At 35.0% G+C, this 20,384-nt stretch overlaps 3 protein-coding genes across 10 annotated transcripts; 1 reads left to right on the top strand and 2 right to left on the bottom strand.

The window, feature by feature from the left end:
* Window positions 1-350: 350 nt before the first annotated feature.
* On the bottom strand, window positions 351-7,698 carry LOC142542880 (serine/threonine-protein kinase BSK7-like). 8 transcript variants are annotated; one of them, XM_075649764.1, is made up of 13 exons: window positions 7,594-7,698; window positions 7,374-7,496; window positions 6,997-7,127; window positions 6,212-6,415; window positions 5,916-6,136; window positions 5,436-5,571; window positions 4,756-4,889; window positions 4,554-4,659; window positions 2,758-2,843; window positions 1,856-2,044; window positions 1,341-1,493; window positions 1,150-1,263; window positions 351-946 (listed from the first exon to the last, which is right to left on the bottom strand). In XM_075649764.1, the coding sequence occupies exons 4-13, from the start codon at window positions 6,291-6,293 to the stop codon at window positions 701-703; spliced, it is 1,467 nt and encodes a 488-aa protein (XP_075505879.1). In that variant the 5' UTR covers window positions 6,294-6,415; window positions 6,997-7,127; window positions 7,374-7,496; window positions 7,594-7,698; the 3' UTR covers window positions 351-700. The 8 variants fall into 8 exon arrangements, with proteins under 8 accessions (XP_075505879.1, XP_075505878.1, XP_075505882.1 ...); XM_075649763.1 differs by lacking the exon at window positions 7,594-7,698 and having other exon boundaries at window positions 7,374-7,574; XM_075649767.1 differs by lacking the exon at window positions 7,594-7,698 and having other exon boundaries at window positions 6,212-6,380; window positions 7,374-7,574.
* Window positions 7,699-12,436: 4,738 nt separating this feature from the next.
* Window positions 12,437-15,868, top strand: LOC142542879 (AT-hook motif nuclear-localized protein 11-like). Its single transcript, XM_075649762.1, is given in 6 exon segments — window positions 12,437-12,648; window positions 12,650-13,067; window positions 13,766-13,833; window positions 13,984-14,115; window positions 15,067-15,228; window positions 15,328-15,868. Coding segments are annotated over 6 exon segments (1,086 nt in total). The 5' UTR covers window positions 12,437-12,564; the 3' UTR covers window positions 15,550-15,868.
* An 816-nt stretch (window positions 15,869-16,684) lies between these two features.
* Window positions 16,685-19,367, bottom strand: LOC142542878 (tubulin beta-2 chain-like). Its single transcript, XM_075649761.1, has 3 exons — window positions 18,905-19,367; window positions 18,434-18,703; window positions 16,685-17,526 (listed from the first exon to the last, which is right to left on the bottom strand). The coding sequence occupies exons 1-3, from the start codon at window positions 19,296-19,298 to the stop codon at window positions 16,856-16,858; spliced, it is 1,335 nt and encodes a 444-aa protein (XP_075505876.1). The 5' UTR covers window positions 19,299-19,367; the 3' UTR covers window positions 16,685-16,855.
* Window positions 19,368-20,384: the final 1,017 nt, after the last annotated feature.

The following is a 20,384-nucleotide window of genomic DNA, read 5'->3' as shown; positions in this document are numbered from 1 at the left end:
GTAAAATTGAAAGATTAAAAAACAGACCAAGATATTTTTTTGTCTCTATTATACAGATTCTTAATAATAGTAATAATAGATTAATAGATAGATGAGAACAAAAAAAAAATTGACATGTATTAATAAATATTATTTAACGAAGAGAAGGACATAGATTAAAATTCACAGTTCAAACTCATATATTTACAGTAACAGTAATAATAATAATAATAATAATAATAATAATAATAATAGATAATAGATACATAGATATACAAGTCGTTTGTTAGTTAGTTCCATAATATCAAAACAAATCCAAACTACAGCAATTTATTATGCAAGCAAGTTTTTCTGTCGCAAATAAATCATCAAACCCTCCAAAAAAACAGCCACTTAGCACTGTACACAAATTACAGTACGGCAACAAATCTCTTCAACACCATATCTAATGCACGCAATGCGCATATCCTATATAAATATCCCCTTCCAAGCTTAATTTCATGCCCACAACACGGAGAAAAACATTTCGACACTCCACCAAGCTAACAAGAAAAAGCCAGTCTAAGGATTTTAGAGCAATTATTTTTTAATCACTCAAACAAACATGATGTGTCATGTGGAAAGGGTGCCAAGGATGAAAAACAGAGTACGCGTCTTTGCTACTTTTGGAGTCGAAGAGACTATGATTTCTCTTTAGTTAAAATGGCATGATCCCATTATCTTAGGATGTAGCCTTCCGCTTTTCTTCAAGAATCAAACCCTCTTTAAGTGCAATTTGTGCCTCGTTCTCCCTTCCTAACGCAAAAAGAGCAGATGCTTGTAAATATGACGCTATATGCCAAACAGGAGATATAACCTGCGTTTGCACCGCATCATTGAGGGCCTCCTGTGCCATCTCACTCATGAGATAAGACAAACTGCGACGAGCGAAAATAGTGGGGGAGACCATTGTTCCAACTTCAATAAACTGGAAAAAGAAACATCAACCAAGAGGCAACTTTAATTCAGATGATTACAAGTAAATAACCTAGAATCTATCGTAATACTAAAAATTATAAATGATGATAGTAGTGTTGTGCCGCATAAGAAAATTGTAGCTCATCAAATAGTAAATAATCAAGAAATGCATGGTTGTGTAGGATTAGAATCATGAACCGTTGAAGTTCTAACCTGTGAGTAACATTCAATCGCAACCTTAAAATCTTTATGATGGAATGCAGCATCACCCTTTTTCTTCGAGTTCAATGTTTCCTGCATTTGATTGGTCCACATCTGGAACGAGAGCTGTGTGAAGAAAATAATCGTTTGTCAGCGAGACAGACGAGAACGAAACATTATCGCGATACAAAACAGAAAGAAACCTCAGTTGCTGCTCCTTCGTCGTCTTTGTAACCGAGCTTTTCTAATATTTCTTGTATGGCAGTTAAATCCATTCTCAAACAAGCTTCACCGAGTGCTGATAGAGGCATAGTCCCTCCACCATGAGGGATGCCCATCAGTACATGAGAAGGAACCTGCAAATTAAATACTAAATGTTCCGCTAAAATAACTTCATATTACATATTGTATGGAAAAATGGAGAATAGCGAAATGAATTCAACCAACCAACAGCTTCAAACTTTCCTCATTTTTTTTCTTTCTTATCTATATTATGTCTATGATTCCCATGTCACATACCTCTTTATAAATTTTTTAAAAGATTTTTATTTCAGGTCAAAGGACTGATATACACCTTCACATAAAAAGTTGTATACAGCAGAATCTTCTTTCGCTGCACTACCACTGGTTTTCTAGTATGAATTTCAGGAAGATATTTCACTAAATCCTAGACAATTGTATCGACCATATGCCCATAAAGCATTAGAGAAGAACCTACCTCAGTTTCCTTCTGAAGAGAAACTAACGCAGCAGCTAATGATTTAGGATTTGGCCTCTCTCTCGGTTCATATTGCAGACATCTTGACGCTAGACGTACCAACTCAGTTCCATCATCATTCGAAAATTCACCTTCCAAGCAAGAATCTGTTAGCATTTGAAGATTTCGGTCCTTTATCAAATCAAGGGCCTGTCACCAAGCAAAAAGATTGTTAGGTACCAATAAATGAGTGAAGTGAGGCAACTTTGCAGAAGTCGTTCTTCTGGGAATAAAACAAAGTGAAGTTCAGATTCAAGAACAACTTGAGGCACAATCCATCAGGTCAAGAATGCTCAAGTAAAGTTATCACCTTTCATGTTTTGGGAGGCACAATTAAGTCTAAAATATCAGTCAAACTTGGATTACAAAATTCGATTTCGATATGAAACATCTCATACTGCAAAAGGCTACATGAGTTATTTGGTCGACACAACAAAGAAAGTACACAAGAATATAAATGATTTGTCAATAGAAAATTGCACGGGCTATCTTTCCCACACGTAGATATTGCTACAACAGTTTATATTGTATCGGAGGAAGAGGACATTATAGCCAAAGGCTTGTTCAAATACCATAACTCATTTTTCTACAACTGATTATGATTTAAATGCCAGTCCTTTAACACTAAACTCAATGATTGACTTGGAAATGTTATAAATCCATCGTCATTGGCATGCATCACTGCCCTGTAAATCAAAAGGTGGAATGTCGAGAGGTAATAACGACTTCAACCAATGTGGTGATAGATTTAAAACCTTTTTCTGGTTGATTGACAAGTAGCATATTTGTCATGAGCTGGTTACCATACTGTATTCCCAGCAAAAACTATCTTGAGACATCAAAAATAACATGGATAGACTTACATGACTCGGTGGAATGTGTTTTCCACTGAGGAGGTCAAGTAAAAGTGTGCCAAAGCTGTACATTACGCTTTCCGGTGTTACTCTCCCTGAAAATTTAGGACAACATTATAAAGAGCTTCAGTGAAATCATAGAAAACAGACAGAAGTTAATGTCAATAATGATGACAAACATCGAAAGAAGAGAGATACATTCATAGAATGTAGAGAATATATCGACTGACAGAACAAAATGAATTGGCAAAAATGAACGCAATTCCACATTACAAATTAACTTAACTGGTTCAATTGATCACAATTCAAAGAAAATCTATTTTATCTACCAAAACAGGGGATGCTATTCAGTTGAAACCCGCTTAAAAGCAAAATAAGACTCTTATAATTTTCAGTCAAGCCATTCCGGTTTTATAAGATATGGCAAGAGACTGAATTGCACATTGAGGTACAGAAGATTGGAATACATTGTTGTGGACATCTGATTTATAGATATGTTCAGAAACATAGTAGGCACAGTTCCAGAGAGCTTAACACGTGAAGAAGGGAAAGTGAAAAATGGGTCATCATATACAAGTAGTTTAAACTGGATATCATGAAGAAATCCTTTTATGGAAATTTCATATTTTCAATACAGAGTGATCTAGTTTAAGAATTACAATCTGATACTCTCTGACTAATCTGACTATGCCACAAACTTGAATTTTTTAAATCAACGAGATGATAAATGATATCAAAATTTTCAAGAATCATTTTGTAAGCAAGTAAACTAACAGGGAATTAAATTCAACCAAAACAAGAAAGAAGAAATAAAACCCATCACAATAAAAGCTTAAAGGGTAATTTATTTCTGAAGTCTTCCATATTTTACCCTCTGCGGGTGAACTAGAGTAAGATCTATGTGTGTGATAGAGAATATAATTTATTTAAAAAAAATGGAAGACTTGCATCGGCATCTATGTAGTAGTCGAATCATCTACCCTTTAAAGTCCTAGCCAATATGCACGAGTGGAAAAATTCACAATGAACTACAACTTAAGAATAGCTTTAATTGTGAATATACATCTGCTTATGAAAATGGAGATTAAAAATGTGAAGTCTAAACTTTCATCGGGTAACATTGATCAGCACTTTTGAGAGAAGAAGATCTTTAAGATCCAACCTTAACTAACTGGGAAAATGCTCCGTTTATCAACCTTATAACGCCCTTTGTACAACATCTTTTCTATCCAAACAAACGCCTGAAACTGAGCCACACTAACTAAGCTCCTTCAGGAGTATAAAAAGGATTATGCACCTGCTCTAATGACATTTCAGCACACTGGATTAATGACTCCCCCATCATATGAAGAGAAACTAGTCTCAGTGGCAAAAGGAGCAAGTCGACAAAAAAATTAATCATTGACATACTAAAAGAAGCTATTTTGTTAACAAGAGCTGCAAACATAAAAAGGGTATGAATTAGTGCCTCGCAAAAGAATATATGCCAGCTTGGTTATCTGCAATAGGCTTTAGTCGCAATCATAAGAAAGTCTAACTGGCAAGACATAGTAGCAAATACACTCGTCTGTTTAAAGACATTCCAAAGGTTGAACATTTATGCACATACATGGAACATAATTAACCAAAACTGATTTTTCCTTATTATTAGTATATGGAAAGCCAAGTAGCATGAAGATCATAGGCCATGAGTAAACTAATACTGTACACCAAAAACATGCATAAAACCACACAGAACATGCGGTATAATCCCATATTATACAGTTCCAAGTGGTGATAAATATTTTCAAAGTGAAATTTGTTACCGGTCCTCAGGTACTCTGGAGGAGTAAATGCCAAATTTGTACTGTAACTTTTTCCATCTCTACTGTTCTTCATCAAACCAAAGCATGACAGTCTAGGATTGGCATCCTATAACAGATTAAGTTCCCAAAAAGAATCAACAGCATGTTTGTGCTGATGCTTATCTTGTGTACATAAATGGGAAATTAAGAATTTCATACTTACGTCATCAAAGACTACTCTGTAGGCATTAAGATCATGATAAAGAGCACGCCCTTTACTTGTGCAATATTCTAATGCTTGTGCAAGATACAATGCGACCCTTAATCGCATTGCCCACTTCATAGGCTGTGTTTCCCCTGAAATAACATAGAACTGAGGCTTATCGATTTGAAAATGAGGCAGATTCAAAATATAAACACAAATGGTACTATAAAAACAGATTACGAGAGTAAATTGATGTATAAATTGAGCAGCAAACATCTTGTTTTTTTCTTAGAAAGTATGAGCAAACAATGTTTGGAAGGAAATTTAAAATATAGATCATAGACATTTTGTAGATCTACCAAGCAAAACCTTCAGACAGTTTTTGGTATGGATTTTATTAGGGAAGGGCCTAGGCAGATAGTAAAACAGAAACATGTCTAAATACAAAATGAGGCTATGATTTACATTAACAAGACTGGGCATTGTGAAAAATTATTATTTTTAACCGATCGGAAATCACTCCATATAAATAATAAAAGGAGATCAACATTCACAAGAAATTGGCTATGTTCCGCAAAGCGAAACTCGATAAGAAGATAAATTATTCAAACACCACATTAGTCCGCCATAATAACAAGCATTACATAATGGTGTAGAACTTGGGTCAGATGCGTGAGTTTCAAATGGAATATACTCACAGTGAAATAGATGTTTTGCTAGTGTTTCATTGGGCATAAATTCAGCAATCAGCAACCTCTCATCACCTTCACAGCAGCAACCAAGTAAATTCGCCATTCTAGTGTTCCGGAGTTGACCCACAGCTCTTGCTTCTTCCTAAAGTTTTAATTATGGAACTAGTTCAATTAAAATCAAAGTAAGTACTTAAGCTGTGATCTATAAAGCTATAAGAAAATCAAAGAAGTTCGACAATTCTTCAAGCAATTCCTCCAGTGCAAGGAATTATTTTTTTATGATTTGAGTGACTGTGCAACAGATCAGTCAAAACACGCATCTCATTTCCTGAAACTCTAGAAAAATTAAGGAAATATAAGGTTCCTCCAAATTTTAACATGGGATAAATGTGAGGAAACAAAAGGACAGATATCCTGATCGCTCCAAAGGAGAAACAGGAATAGATGAAAATAAAGACCATAGAGATGCAAGCAGTGTCCGCTCACCAAAAACTGCCTGGAATCAGGCCAAGCAGACCTGTTAAAGCGTTTGACAGCTATCCGCCTCTGATTCTCCAATTTCCCCTTATAAACCACATTTGGAGCTTTCTCCCCGTGTTCTGAAACTATGTTTGCTACAGCAAATCCGGATGTAGCTATCCTGAGTTGTTCAATAGTGTATTCGCGAAATGCAGGCAAATCACTGATTTCACTTTTATCCTCAATTTCTGCACCAAATGAAAATAAGTCGAACTCAGCTTCTTCACAAATTAAGAGGAAGAACATGATATCTAATGACAAACCAGCATTATTAGCTTCGTGACCCGGCCCATCACTTTCCGAGATAAAACAACATGAGCTGAGCTTGGAACAGTGGCAGCCCATCCCAATCCAACAACTAGAACGCGACCAGGAACAAGACTTCAAAATTCCTCCTAGCCAAAAGCCACTTTTAACTCAGACTTAATCCATCTGACTCCATTGACCAGATCTATACTTGGGTTATTCTATACAAAATTAAGATGCATAAACATCAAAGCATAAACATCAAAGCGTATATTGTCTAGAACTAAATACGACAATTTGTGCCCACCAAGGAATGAACAGAAATATCAGCTTCTAGATACATCCAGAGAAATTTCTAACAGCGATGCAGTAAGAACTTGCACAAAGGGAATCAACAGCTTAGTTTGTATGAAAAGTTGAATGCACAAATCTACAACTGATTAACTTACTAACTAGTTCAAAAACTAAAGATGAATGCAAAGTTAGATAATCATAAACCTAGATGAAATGTTCCTATGATTCATACTTCCATCACTTACTAGCAAGCCTAACACTAACAAGCCACAGAACAATAACCAACCCCCATTCATTGTCCGTCAGCCAATAATATAAACCGCAAAATCATATTAGTTTAGCATCTACGGTATGTGGGGATAAGACAATAGGAACTCGCAAAAAAACCATAGTACATTTCCAAATTTCAGCCATATACAATGAAATACCTCAAATCATATCATTCATCAGTTCAATCATGATTTACAAGCCAACATAAAGCACACGACTTAAGGATCGAGAAAGTTACTTTAAGCAAATAATCAAATCTGGGAAAGCTCACGGAGACCAAATCAACATTTTTGAATCCGAAAGCTTTCACATGTCGCCAATACCTCCCAAAAATACTTCCTTTTCGGCTATATCAAGTCAACAATTCACCTAACGCACATTAAACATACTTGGTCATTCAAAGTCAATTATACAATGCCAGGAAAAAAATCCAACCAAACCCACTTTCCCCAAAAGTCCAGAGCATAATAAAAAAATATATATATCAGAAAGAGCCCATCTCAAGTGAATCAAAAAACAAAAAGTAAAACCCATTTCCAGAATGCACAATTTCAATAAACTCAAACCCAGAATTTGTCAATAAAAGACAAAGTATCGAGAAAAAGAAAAAGGAACCTTGAAAATGTTTTTTCGGCCAAGCTAGCTTTGGTAAGAGCATAAAGCCAACTACTGATGTTATCTGCGTATGTTTATCTTTGTTTACAGAAGAAAATCGTATAGCGTTTGTTCGGGTAGAGCCTGAAACGAAAAATCAACAGTGCAAACGATCTAGGGGTATATGTATAGACAGGTGAACAGAAAAAAACATATATAGACGGATAATTTAGAAACATACACAACATATATAAAGATACAGATAGATACACTGGTGTACTTGGAAGAGAGTGTCTTTGCGCTATTAATGCAGATCTATTTCGAGCGTGTTGCGCTTAAATGCTTTTGATTATGTTAATTTTGTTTTAAAGGTTCGAGAATTGTGGTAAACCACTTATATGACTAATAAGCTTTTGATCTAGATGAGATGGTAAATCTAGATATATCTACGAGTGGATAGAGAAACCGAGACAGAGGATAAATGATAAAAACTTATGTGAGACGGATATCTTATTTGGATTATCCATGAAAAAGTATTACTTTTTATGCTAAGAGTATTACTTTTTATTGTGAATATCGGTAGGATTGACCCGTCTCACAGATAAAAATTCGTGAGATGATCTCACAAGAGACCTACTCGAGAGAAATAATCATCAATCCTCATAGCATACCCCATAATATTTGAGTAAGAACATGTTCCACACAATTATCGATCATGCGATGCCTGTGAATATCAATCTTCATTACACACCGATATCATTTGCATTATATTTTGATATCGTCAAGTTTTAATTTTTTTAGAGTGATGAAAAGTTTTTTAACAATAAAATATAGGGTTTAAAATATCGTTATAAACTTGAGACGTAAAAATCAGTTGTGCTATAAATCATTGACTTGTATCACAAAAGTTTATGTTGTGTTATTTGGTATCATTGTGAGTCTGCCACATGTTATAAAAAAAATTCACTCCGATCGTCCAGCAATTTTCAAGCATTATTTTTTAACTAGCATCCATTTGAAAGCGTTGCGTGTTTGAATTTTTTTTATTAATTTAATTAATATTTAAATAAAGATTATATCATAATTGTGAAAAATATTAAGGAATTAAATCGCAATTTTGAAATAATGAATTATAAATAAAAAATGAGAAAAAAATCAATAAAATGTGTTACGTGGAAGTTGAACCTGCAACTTTCTGTTTTAAAAAAATGTTTTATCTACTAAATTACAAGCATTTTACATTAAAAATCTACACTTTATTAACATCTATGGTAAAAGCAATTTAGGAATATTTAAAAAATAAATAAATTCACCAAAATATTCACTCATCTCCCTTAATAATAATGTAGACAGTACAAGCATTAATTAAAAATTAAAAGTATAAAATAATATAATCAGTTTGTTCTCTTTAATCACGTCGAATGTTATTTAATTCATAATTTTTTACCCTCGATTCAAACTTAATTATTTTGTTCGATACAGATTATGTCAACAAAATTATTTGTAAGAAAATCTTAATACAATTTTTTTTTAAAAAAAAATTGCTATCTAGATGGATTCGATTAGTACAACTTCTATGAATACACATATAACGTGTAAACGATCTGAGTTGGTTTGCGAGCTTCTCAGATTGACTCGAAAAATATTTAATTTGTATTCAATTTTATCGAATTCGAGCAGAACTCGAATATATTCAAACATCTTCAAGTCAAACTCGAGCCCAAATTTTTTTGTTCGATAGCTCGCGGACCTGAATATTTTAAAGATACTCCGATAGCTTTTATAAAAATTAAAAATTGTAAAATTTAAAAAATGTAGCGTTTTCGTATAGTCGTCAAAACACGATAGATGTATCAATTTTATTATTTACAAAGGCAAATGTCATTTTCGTAAATAAAAAACAATAAATGGCAAAGTGAATGTTACTTTGGTAAATAAGAAATCATCTAATCTAATAGCTAAGAAAATAGAAAGACATATAAAATGATAATTTGCCTAATAACGTTGGTTTGTTGGGAATGAAATTATAATAATTTCATCTCTACCTTCACAAACCAATTAGAAAATTGTTAATTAAAGGGCATCTACTATAATAAGATAGTAAGATTAATATAAGACAAAAATTTGTGTGAGACGTTATCACGGATCGTATTTTTTGAGACAGATCTCTTATTTGGGTCATCCATGAAAAAATATTACTTTTTATTGTTAATATCGGTAGGATTGACATGTCTCACAGATAAAGATTCGTGAGACCAGAGACCTACTCTTAATATAATAAAGTTATATATAGTTTTGATATGATACACATCCACTGTACATACTTAATGCGAGCACCAATGATGTGTCACTCATCTATTAGATGCGTAATTTTTATATGTTTCATCACATCTTATATATACTAGTTAATTTAGCGTGTGCAATCTTTTTTATCATTATCGATAGATTAAAGTGAAGTTTGACAAATTATGGAGGGACTAAATTGATATTTGAATTGTTGAAATAAAAAAAATAAAAATAAAAGTGCGTGTTGAAATTAAAAAAAAACAAAAGTGTAATATTAGTATCATATAAGGGTAAAATTGGAAGTTTGTGTGTTGAAATTGAAAAAAAACAAAAAACAAAAGTGTAATATTAGTATCATATAAGGGTAAAATTGGAAGAAAAAGATCGTGTCCTCTCTAGGTAGTTATTATCATGTCCTCACACTTAATAATACAGTATAGATACACGAGTTTACGAATCTATATCTATTAGGCAGGTCGATCCGATTCATATCTGCACTGAAAAGTAATATTTACTTACTTTTTATATAAAAAACAATAATTTTCACTCAAATCAGCAAATATTACATAATATAATGTTGACATAAAAATAATATTTTTAACTCAAATTAATGTATATAGTCAATATTTTTCATAATATCACTAACAAAAAATAAAATTTATACCGTGAAAAATAATATTTTAAATATTTTTCATAGGTCGAACAAATATTTGTTTCACAAAATCAATCATTTAAACTATCTCAAGATAGTTTTTGTGTTATAATATAATTGTGTTGAAAAGATGTTGTCCATTATAATTTTGTTTGAATTTATTCCATTATTACATTTTGTCAACGATGATCTTAAATGAGAAGTGAGTTGTTAATTTTGAGTCAGGGGAAGATGTCTCTTACGGTTGGACCTCGAATCCAAAAACTCCATCTAAAATTTGGAATATCGGTCGGCTACACGGCACCGGCTAGTGGGTTGTTATTTGTTACAAAAATTTCGTTGGACCGAGTGTTTAATACTTTATCAAAAGTTATAATTAATGGTAACGGTGCAACTCAAATCTTTTAAATTGCACAACAGCTCAAGCACCACGGTTCGATCGCTCTATCGAACATGACAATTATTACCTCCGACAATTTTGAATGATGAAAGTGGGCTTCCTGATAAGACAGATCGGCCCAACTACAAAGCAATTTCCTGAAATTGATTTTGACTTTGGATAAAAGACTTTGAATAATGCCACAGTATTATTTGATTTGAAATTTGAATCACCGAGTTAAAATATTGAAATAATATTTTTTGTAATAAAAGTTCGAGTATAAGTTATTATTTGGTAATTCAGAATCTATTTGCATATTTTAAATATAACCATTGATATTTTATATAACTAGCAAACTTTTGAACGTAATTACGTGAATATAATTTAAAAATATGATATTATGGAAAATTAGTATTTTGATATTATAAGATTAAGATAATTTTAAAATTTAGTATTTGAAGTTTTATTTTATTGTATCATATTTTTTTCATTCAGAAAATATGATATTATGAAGTAAGTATTTTAGAAAAAAAATTGATGTATCACGAGTGACCATGAGTTACTCTTCCTTTATATACACCAAGTAAAAGATGTACACGTGTTGCATGTGTTATTATTATTTTTAATATGATCAAATAATACTAAACAATTAACACAAAATTATTTTCAATTTAGAAGAGTTGTTCGATTTAAAAAGAAATTTTTGTTTAAATTTTTTTCTATGTAAAATATGGATTGACTTGATGAGGTTTTTAGTAAGATAAGAAGGGTAATTATAAAATTAAATATTTTGCTGTCCTATAAGATAGTTAATGTAAAGGTCTCACATTTAATAATAACTAATAATATATCTATATATATATAATTATTTGATTAAATTACAATACATATCGATATTCTAAATCAAAATAGGATAATTAGCAAAATAACTTTTCAAAAAACTAAGCACTCAAATATTATTTTTTTCAAAATTTTCCTAATCGAAATATTCTTGCTCCTACATGGGAAAAAAAAACTCTTTCCCCATAATATCTTTATTTTTATGATGATAAAAAATGTAATCACATAAGAACTAAATATAAAATTCGAAATAAGTTTATAAATAATATGAAGTTTTACGTCGAATATAAATTATAGAATATATTGCAAACATAAATGATTATTATTAAGTGGGAATTAAGGAATGAAAATACAAAATACTGAAAAATTATTATTTAATTATTCTATTTCAAATTAAATCGTAGTTTAATTGTAATTAGGCAATAAATTGTATCATCATCACCACCTCACTTTAATTCGAAAGCTCCACAAAATTTTACCATTCCATCTAACTACTTTTGTCGTTATCCTGCAGCCCCTTGCGCCAAACTCACCCTTAGTTCCTCCCACTCTCCCTACGCTCCAAATCTAGGTTTTCATCTCGCTTTCTCCAATTTTTCCTCGGCGCGACCTCGAGTGTGGGTGGAGGTCTGTTAAATTTGAGGAATAGACGGCCGTGGATTTTCGACATTTACATAATAAGGTTTGATGTGTTTTCTTGGCTTTCCTTTCACCTCAAGATTCGGCCTTTTTTACTTCCTCTTTTTCATTTTAGTTTATTTTTCATGCTGAGACCTGAAATCTCCAGTTTCTTTTTATTTAACTGCTTTATGTAATTAATGAAAAACCCATGTTAAACCCTTAACAAAATCAACCTTTTCTGTGGTAGCTATCGAATTCATGTTGTGTTTACTGTTTTCGCCCCCTCTTTTCTGGCTTGTTTTTCAGGGCTTTTTTCGGATTTGGCTAGTGAGTTTTAGATTTTTCGGATACATGACACATGGCGAAGAAGGGGTTTTAGGTGAAATATTTGGAAAAAATTGAATCTTTACTGTTATTTTTTATCTAGTAAATGCATGGATGGAAGAGAAGGAATTGCATATCAAGCCTCAGCTTCGTATTACTTCAATAGAGGTGGAGTCGGTGGATCTGATGGTTCCCGGGGCTGGCCCAAATGGACATGGTCCCGGTGGTGGCTCAGCCATGACACAGGCTCGTGAAATACAACACCCCACACCTGTTTTCAAAAATCTTTCAAATCCCAACATCGCAATGCATCCCAATATAGGTGTTAATGGTAGTGCTGTAATTGGTTCTGCTTTCCATGTTGAGAACTCATTACCCAATTTTACTCATGGAATGACTATGGCTACGGTGCCTGTTGCGCCACCAAGTGGTGAAACTGTGAAGAAGAAGAGAGGCAGGCCTAGGAAATATGCTGCAGATAAGTCTAATATGTCTTTAGGATTATCACCTTTGTCAGCTCCCACACCTCGTTTCGACGAGATAAACCCTTCTGAAAAAAGACGGAGAGGACGACCACCGGGCAGTGGATGGAAGCAGCAGCTTGCTCCTCTTGGTATTTTTTTATTGTAGTTGATTGCGATTCTATATCTGCAGTGTCTCTGATGATTGCTGGATGCAATGCATTTTAGTTCAAGAAGTCTTGATATGACATATATTAGTGTGTCCTATTACCGAAAATTCAATATTATGGTTATCTAATAGTAATATTTAAAAGAAAAATCATCAGTATCGAACCTCTCCTTAAGAAAGATAAGAAGAGGTTCTCAGAGAGCAAAGTGTAGTTTGTTACTGGACTTGTATGAAATGCTAATTTGTTACTGAAATACGAGTCTTTGAGAAATAGATGGACCTCAACCTGTTTAGTGCTGTATGAAGTTTCCACGATTTTGTTTACAACTTTTATCAGTGCAGCTACTTAACGCATAAAAAATGTGCTTTTTCTTTATTTTGTCCTGATATTCATATAAAATTTGGTGTTTCTCACTTGTCATATTAATTTCACGATCGTGGTGTCCTGTTTTTTAATTTCACCGCTTCATTTGTTGTGCCCTTTATTTTTTATGTTATTCGAATTTTCTCATCCACTCAACCACCATAAAAGTAAAAACAACCGGAAATTCTTATTTAGTTATTTCTTTAGACTTGAATTTGGGAACTATTGGTCTTTTCTCTTTTTTAGATGCAAATCGCTCTATCCACGAATTTTGTGGCTGTGAGAACATTATGTTCTTAAATGAAATATTTGATCAGGTGAATGGATGAACAGCACAGTTGGGCTAGCTTTTACACCGCATGTTATACATGTTGGAGTTGGAGAGGTATGTTATGTCTTAAGTTAAGAATCTTCTCAATTCTGGTTTCTGTAAATACATGCTTGATATGAATCTGTTCTTATTACACTTTTAACATTCAAGAGTGCACTTGTTTTAGTAGACTTGCAGTACGAGAATTTATTGATCTCCCTGCAGGACGTTGCCGCAAAAATATTGGCATTTGCACAACAGAGACCAAGAGCTTTATGCATCTTGTCTGCTAATGGATCAGTTTCTTCAGTAACATTACGCCAACCTAGTATTTCTGCTGGCACTGTCACTTATGAGGTTTAAACCATCCCGATCCTTCATATGTCATGTGCTGCTCTATTTTGAAAGCTTAGGAGACTCATTTCTTTCATCAGTTTTTTAATATAATAGATTTTTTGCCACTAGAATCATCTGTTTTCACGACCTTTCTTCGCACCTTAATGTCTGAGCTAATTATGTGCGATCGATGCAATTTATATCCTTGTGGGGTTTCTGATTTTGCATCTATTTGCCCCTTGTGAAGGTGATCATGATTTTCTTGGTTAATACGTATTGTAGTAAGGAGCTAATTTCTTTGTGGAAATTGCGTGTGATATTTGGCCTTACATCGCAGAATTATTATTATTTGCTTGTTGAATTGCGATAAACAACGTGGTGCCCACAAAATTCTTAATATTTGGAGGTGTGGATGTTTTGGAAGAACCAAAACTCTTTATGTATCTCTGATCAGCAGAGGGTGGTATCGAATTTTAAAATAGACAGAGTAGTTCTGACAGGAAACACGTCCAATAAAAGTGCTTTCTTGGCTTCAATCAGTATTTATTAAGTTCTCAATTTATGGTTACTGCTAAATGTACCCTGTAGTATTCTTGAATTTGAAATTATGCTGGTCCCTTTTGTTGATTGTTTTTGAAATGGACTGGGTTGACCTGATAGAATGCTGTATATAGAGGGCCATTCAAATGAATTTAACCAAACTCCATTCATAGCATACCACACCAATAGCTGCAAATCTATGCCACACCAATTAGCTGCAAATCTATCATGTAATTTGGGATTTGGTTCCCCGAGTGTGGGGATTCTATCATGTTGAAAAGTGATGGTCTTTTTGCAGTATGGGTTCTTGCTACTAAATGAGGCAATCTGTTAGGATATAATATTTAATGGTACCATAATGCATCACATTTTTGTTCAAGTAAGTCATCACCCGTCTGAAATGAAACCAATATGGCTTGTTATTTCTTTTAGGGCCGGTTCCAAATATTATGCTTGTCTGGTTCGTACTTACTCGCTGAAAGTGGCGGTCCTCGCAATAGAACCGGCGGACTAAGCATTTCCATTTGCAACACTGATGGGCGAATGATTGGTGGAGCCATAGGCGGTAGACTTACTGCAGCAAATCCGGTGCAGGTATTCATTTGATTTTGCTAAATTTGTTTGTTCACCAGTAGAATTCTCTTTCACCCTTTATATGGCTTTATGTCTCACCGCCATAAATACTTTCTGCAGGTGGTGGCATGCAGTTTTGTATATGGTAGCACTAAAGCAAAGACCAAAGCTGAGTCAGAGACGAAAGACGAAAATTATCTGCTAGAAGAGTCTGCTGAGAAGTCGTCAACTCCAGATACCGCTGCTCCAAGTCATCCTAATTCTGGTACGAGTCTTTGGCCACAGGGTTCACGATTGGACATAAAAAATTCTCAGCTCGATTTCGACCTGATGGACGGATGAGGATATTAGTTACAATCAGCACTTGCATATTTTGTGTATATGTGTTGCTGCAAATGGACGACATCTGGAATCTCCCTACTCTGAACTCACCGTACAAACAGTTTCTTGAATCCGATGATCAGTTTGTGCTAACATATGTTGTAACGAAAGTTTTCTTTGTAGGAGGAGCTGCAATGCTATAGAATTTTATTGTTGTTGGGAAGTAAAAGAAGGTATTAACTGATATTTCTGTTGAGATTATCGTTGTCTTTTCCTGTTGTAAGAAAAAACTCAAGTTCAGGACTCGTTGCCAATGTGTTTTAGCTTTTATTTTCTCGGATATGTTTGCAATGCTGTTTAGATATGAAAGGCGCCTTCTCAAGAAAGGAAGCCAAACGGGTTATAAAATTCCATAATATGTTATGGCGATGTTGGTAACCCTTGATAATCCTCATTAATTTTGTTCATATATGAATTTCAAATCAAGCCAGGGGAAAAAAAAGAGGATCAACGTCGGCGGTGATTTACTGCCAATAATTTTTTTATCATATTAAAATATTCATTAAATAAAGAGAATGAAATTTTCTTTGTAAAATTATATTTCCAAAATTTTTTTGGTAATCCTATGTGAAACACATATAAACCTATACATGTGGATGTGGGATGAATAGATCAAGTACTCGACCATTAATAGTTTGGGAACTGAATTAGCTCAGACTAATCGATTAATTGTTAACTTATTTCATTCATGTGATTTTTTAATAGGTCGATGCCAATAGAATAAATTCTTGGTGAAAGGGAAAACAATAAAACTTAAGTCGTCTCCAGTCAACTCTTCTATTAATTTTTTTTTTCCTGAAATATCTTATAATTTAATATCTAAACATTTGATACAGAACACGATATCTTGGTGATGTTTTACGCTTTCTAAACCGAACACGTTTCGATTGCGTTCATTGGGTTTTGTGGGCTTAACCTTATTTTATGAAAGAGGTCAGTAAAAAATACTAAAATAAAAAGGTATTGTACAACCTTAGAATTCCATTCAATAGGAGAAAATAACCTCATTCCAACAATTCCCTGCCTGGGTATACGAGGATAGGGTCCAACCTGGCGCACATGTAAACTTTTGAATGATAAACTAGATAAAAAGAAAGAAATTTAAAATCAACACTCCATAATCTTAGTTCAAAACACAGTTCAAACAGCAAACTAAAAAAGGTTTAGAGAGTCAAGAAAAAGCATAAACGAAAGCAATATTCAACACATCGACTTTGTGATCCATAATAGAAATATATGCAAAAACCAAGACAGACGTCCTCACATCTTATTCTGCCTCCTCTTCCTGATACTCCTCATCGTATTCCTCGTCAGCTGTAGCATCTTGATATTGCTGGTACTCTGCAACTAAATCGTTCATGTTACTCTCAGCTTCAGTAAACTCCATTTCATCCATACCTTCTCCGGTGTACCAGTGCAAGAAAGCCTTCCTCCTAAACATGGCAGTGAATTGCTCACTGACCCTTCGGAACATCTCCTGAATTGATGTTGAGTTGCCAATAAACGTTGATGCCATCTTAAGACCAGTGGGTGGAATGTCACACACTGTAGACTTCACATTGTTCGGTATCCACTCGACAAAGTATGACGAGTTCTTGTTCTGGACATTGATCATCTGTTCATCGACTTCCTTAGTGCTCATCTTGCCACGGAACACGGCTGATGCAGTGAGGTATCGACCATGTCGAGGATCAGCAGCGCACATCATGTTTTTAGCATCCCACATTTGCTGGGTGAGTTCAGGGACAGTAAGAGCACGATATTGCTGAGATCCACGAGAAGTAAGTGGGGCAAATCCAACCATGAAGAAGTGGAGTCGCGGGAAGGGAATAAGATTGACTGCCAACTTTCGAAGGTCTGAGTTGAGCTGTCCTGGGAAGCGAAGGCAGCAAGTGACACCACTCATGGTGGCAGATATCAAATGGTTCAAGTCCCCAACTAGTGGAAAAAAGAAAAAGGTTAAAAACAAGTCACCCACCTCAGGAACACTGTAATCGTACATGGAAGAAACAATTAAAAGCTCTGCGTTGCAATTGCTTGATTTAGCTTATCAAATACAAAGAAACATGCGAGAAACCGGTCATTCAATTTGTATATGGTTGAATTAAAAATTAAAAGAGAGCCTAAACCAAATTCATTGATGCAAATTAAAGCATTCATTTTTTAACAAACATGTGAATGGAATAATTAAGAATAAATGACAAATGATTAGCCCACAAATACATGTATACTGTATTGAGGGGCCATGACAGTAGGTATATAACCATGCGTGAGAGAGGCACACCATCACAAGCCTCTCGGAATTTAGGTTTTAGTCAACCTAATACATGTATTCTAATTAACTATAAAGTTGATTCATAAGGAATTGTACTGGTGAGTGGGTATGTATGAGAGAGAATCAGGGTCATGGAATGGGCTGGTTGAGATGGAAGCACACAGAAATAATGTGCATTTTGCTATCTTACTGTTCAGACTTCACAGAATGGCAATACTTGTGGCCTGTGGGGTTAGTTAAGGGCCTAGAACAAGGAACCCCGTCAGTTGTACACGAGACATAAAATATCATATAATGCTTGACATCAGTACGGGTAAGAATCTAACAGCTTTATCATGATACCACAAAACTAGGTAGGATGCTAAAAAATGGATGCGTACTACAAATCATAAAACCTCCAATCCTTGGGCCAAAAGGCAAGCTCTTGTAACTCAGTACGGATAACAATCTAAAAGCTTTATCATGATGCCAAAACAAAGTATAAAAGGACAACAAAACAGAAATCACGATGCATGCTATTCCATTAATATACAAGGTTCATATTAACAAATCAAGGATACGAAGACTTACAACTGGGAGTTGTGAGCTTCAGAGTGCGGAAACAGATGTCATAAAGTGCCTCGTTATCGAGAACCATACACTCATCAGCATTCTCAACAAGTTGGTGTACTGAAAGTGTCGCATTGTAGGGCTCCACCACAGTGTCAGACACCTTTGGAGAAGGGAAAACGGAGAATGTCAACATCATTCGGTCAGGGTATTCCTCCCTTATCTTGGAGATCAGCAGAGTTCCCATCCCAGATCCTGTGCCACCACCCAAAGAGTGGCATACTTGGAATCCTGAATAACAGCACATAGAAATTTAAGTAAATCACATCACGGCCACTCACCAGCCACAAGTACCAAGCAGAAAAACAAACAAAAACGAATGCCATCGCAACTCAGAATGCTGCAACTAAGTTAAGGCAAAATGGCCAAAGTTACATAAATAGACCCACCGCAAACAACTGACATAGAAAGCACATAAGAAGTCCATTTCACCTTGGAGGCAGTCGCAGTTTTCCGCTTCCTTCCTAACGACATCAAGCACGGAGTCAATAAGTTCAGCTCCTTCCGTATAATGCCCTTTCGCCCAGTTGTTACCCGCCCCGGACTGACCGAAGACAAAGTTATCCGGCCGAAAGATCTGACCGAAAGGCCCGGAACGGACGCTGTCCATGGTTCCCGGCTCGAGATCCATGAGGACTGCTCGGGGTACGAAGCGCCCGCAGCTGGCTTCGTTGTAATAGACATTGACACGTTCGAGCTGCAGATCGGAGTCCCCTTGGTAGCGGCCGGTCGGGTCAATTCCGTGTTCGGTGCATACCACCTCCCAGAACTTGGCGCCGATCTGGTTGCCGCATTGGCCGCCCTGGATGTGTAGGATCTCACGCATTTTCGCTGGATTCTTCGTGCGTGCGTGCGTGCGTGTGTGTTTTAGGGTATCTCGGTGATGAAATGGGAATGGGAGGGACAAGTGAGAGGGAAAAGGTTACACTTTTTGAAATTGGGTTATGCTTCGGTGCATCAGGAATTGGCTGCGAAGTTTGAACCTGAATACGTGGCCTCAGTATAATCAAATCTTAAGATTATTATGCATTATTTTATACTTATTTTATTTGGGTTATATGTTAACCTTCACGTTATAAATTATAATAATAACAATAGACCACGAGGTATTTATTTTATTATTATTATTATAAAATTAGAGTAGATCTTTTGTGAGACGGGTCAACCTTACCGATATTCGCAATAAAAAATAATACTCTTAGCATAAAAAGTAATACTTTTTCATGGATGACCCAAATAAGATATTCATCACACAAGATACGACCCGTGAAATCGTCTCACTTGAGTTTTTACCATAAAATTAAATAACAAAATATTGTATCTAAATTTCGGGTCTTTTTTACTATATGTAGATGTTGGATTAAAGGTAGGCTTTTAGGCTTATGGGCTTTCCATGTGAGTGAATGAAAATTTGGAAATGTGGGTTTGTCCCACATTGAAAAAATAAAGTGGTATAGATAAGTTTATATTGTGTTACAATTTATGGAGGTATAACAATGATTGGTCAAGAGGTTCTCTCTCGCGCGCGCAGGCGCAGGGGGGTGCAAATCATGGGCCCGATTTGCAGTGGAATAAGGCTTAACTTGTGTGCAAGCGTACGAGAGCGACCTAGGTGCGTCGAATGTCGGACCGATCAAGGCAAAAAATCGCCTAGCAGTCTATGCCATCTTTTGTTAATTTTTTTCAGTTGAGACCTTTCACATGCCCTTGAGACCTTTCGCATGGCATGACTGTTGGTGCTTCATCTTCCCAACTGTTGGTGCTTCATCTACCATCTTAAAGGCATCTTTATGACAACCTTTGGTCTTTCGTATGGCTTGTATAGGTTTGTATAAATAGGAGATGTGCCAAAGTCAGAAAAAGAGACCGAAAAAATCCACTTTCTCCTACTGCTACAGTTCTTTTGCTTCAG

This window comes from Primulina tabacum, chromosome 4 (assembly GCF_025594145.1).
Source record: "Primulina tabacum isolate GXHZ01 chromosome 4, ASM2559414v2, whole genome shotgun sequence".
Classification (NCBI taxonomy): Eukaryota; Viridiplantae; Streptophyta; class Magnoliopsida; order Lamiales; family Gesneriaceae; genus Primulina; species Primulina tabacum.
The sequence above is the reverse complement of the archived record's forward strand: the minus strand, read 5'-3'. Positions and strand labels throughout refer to the sequence as shown.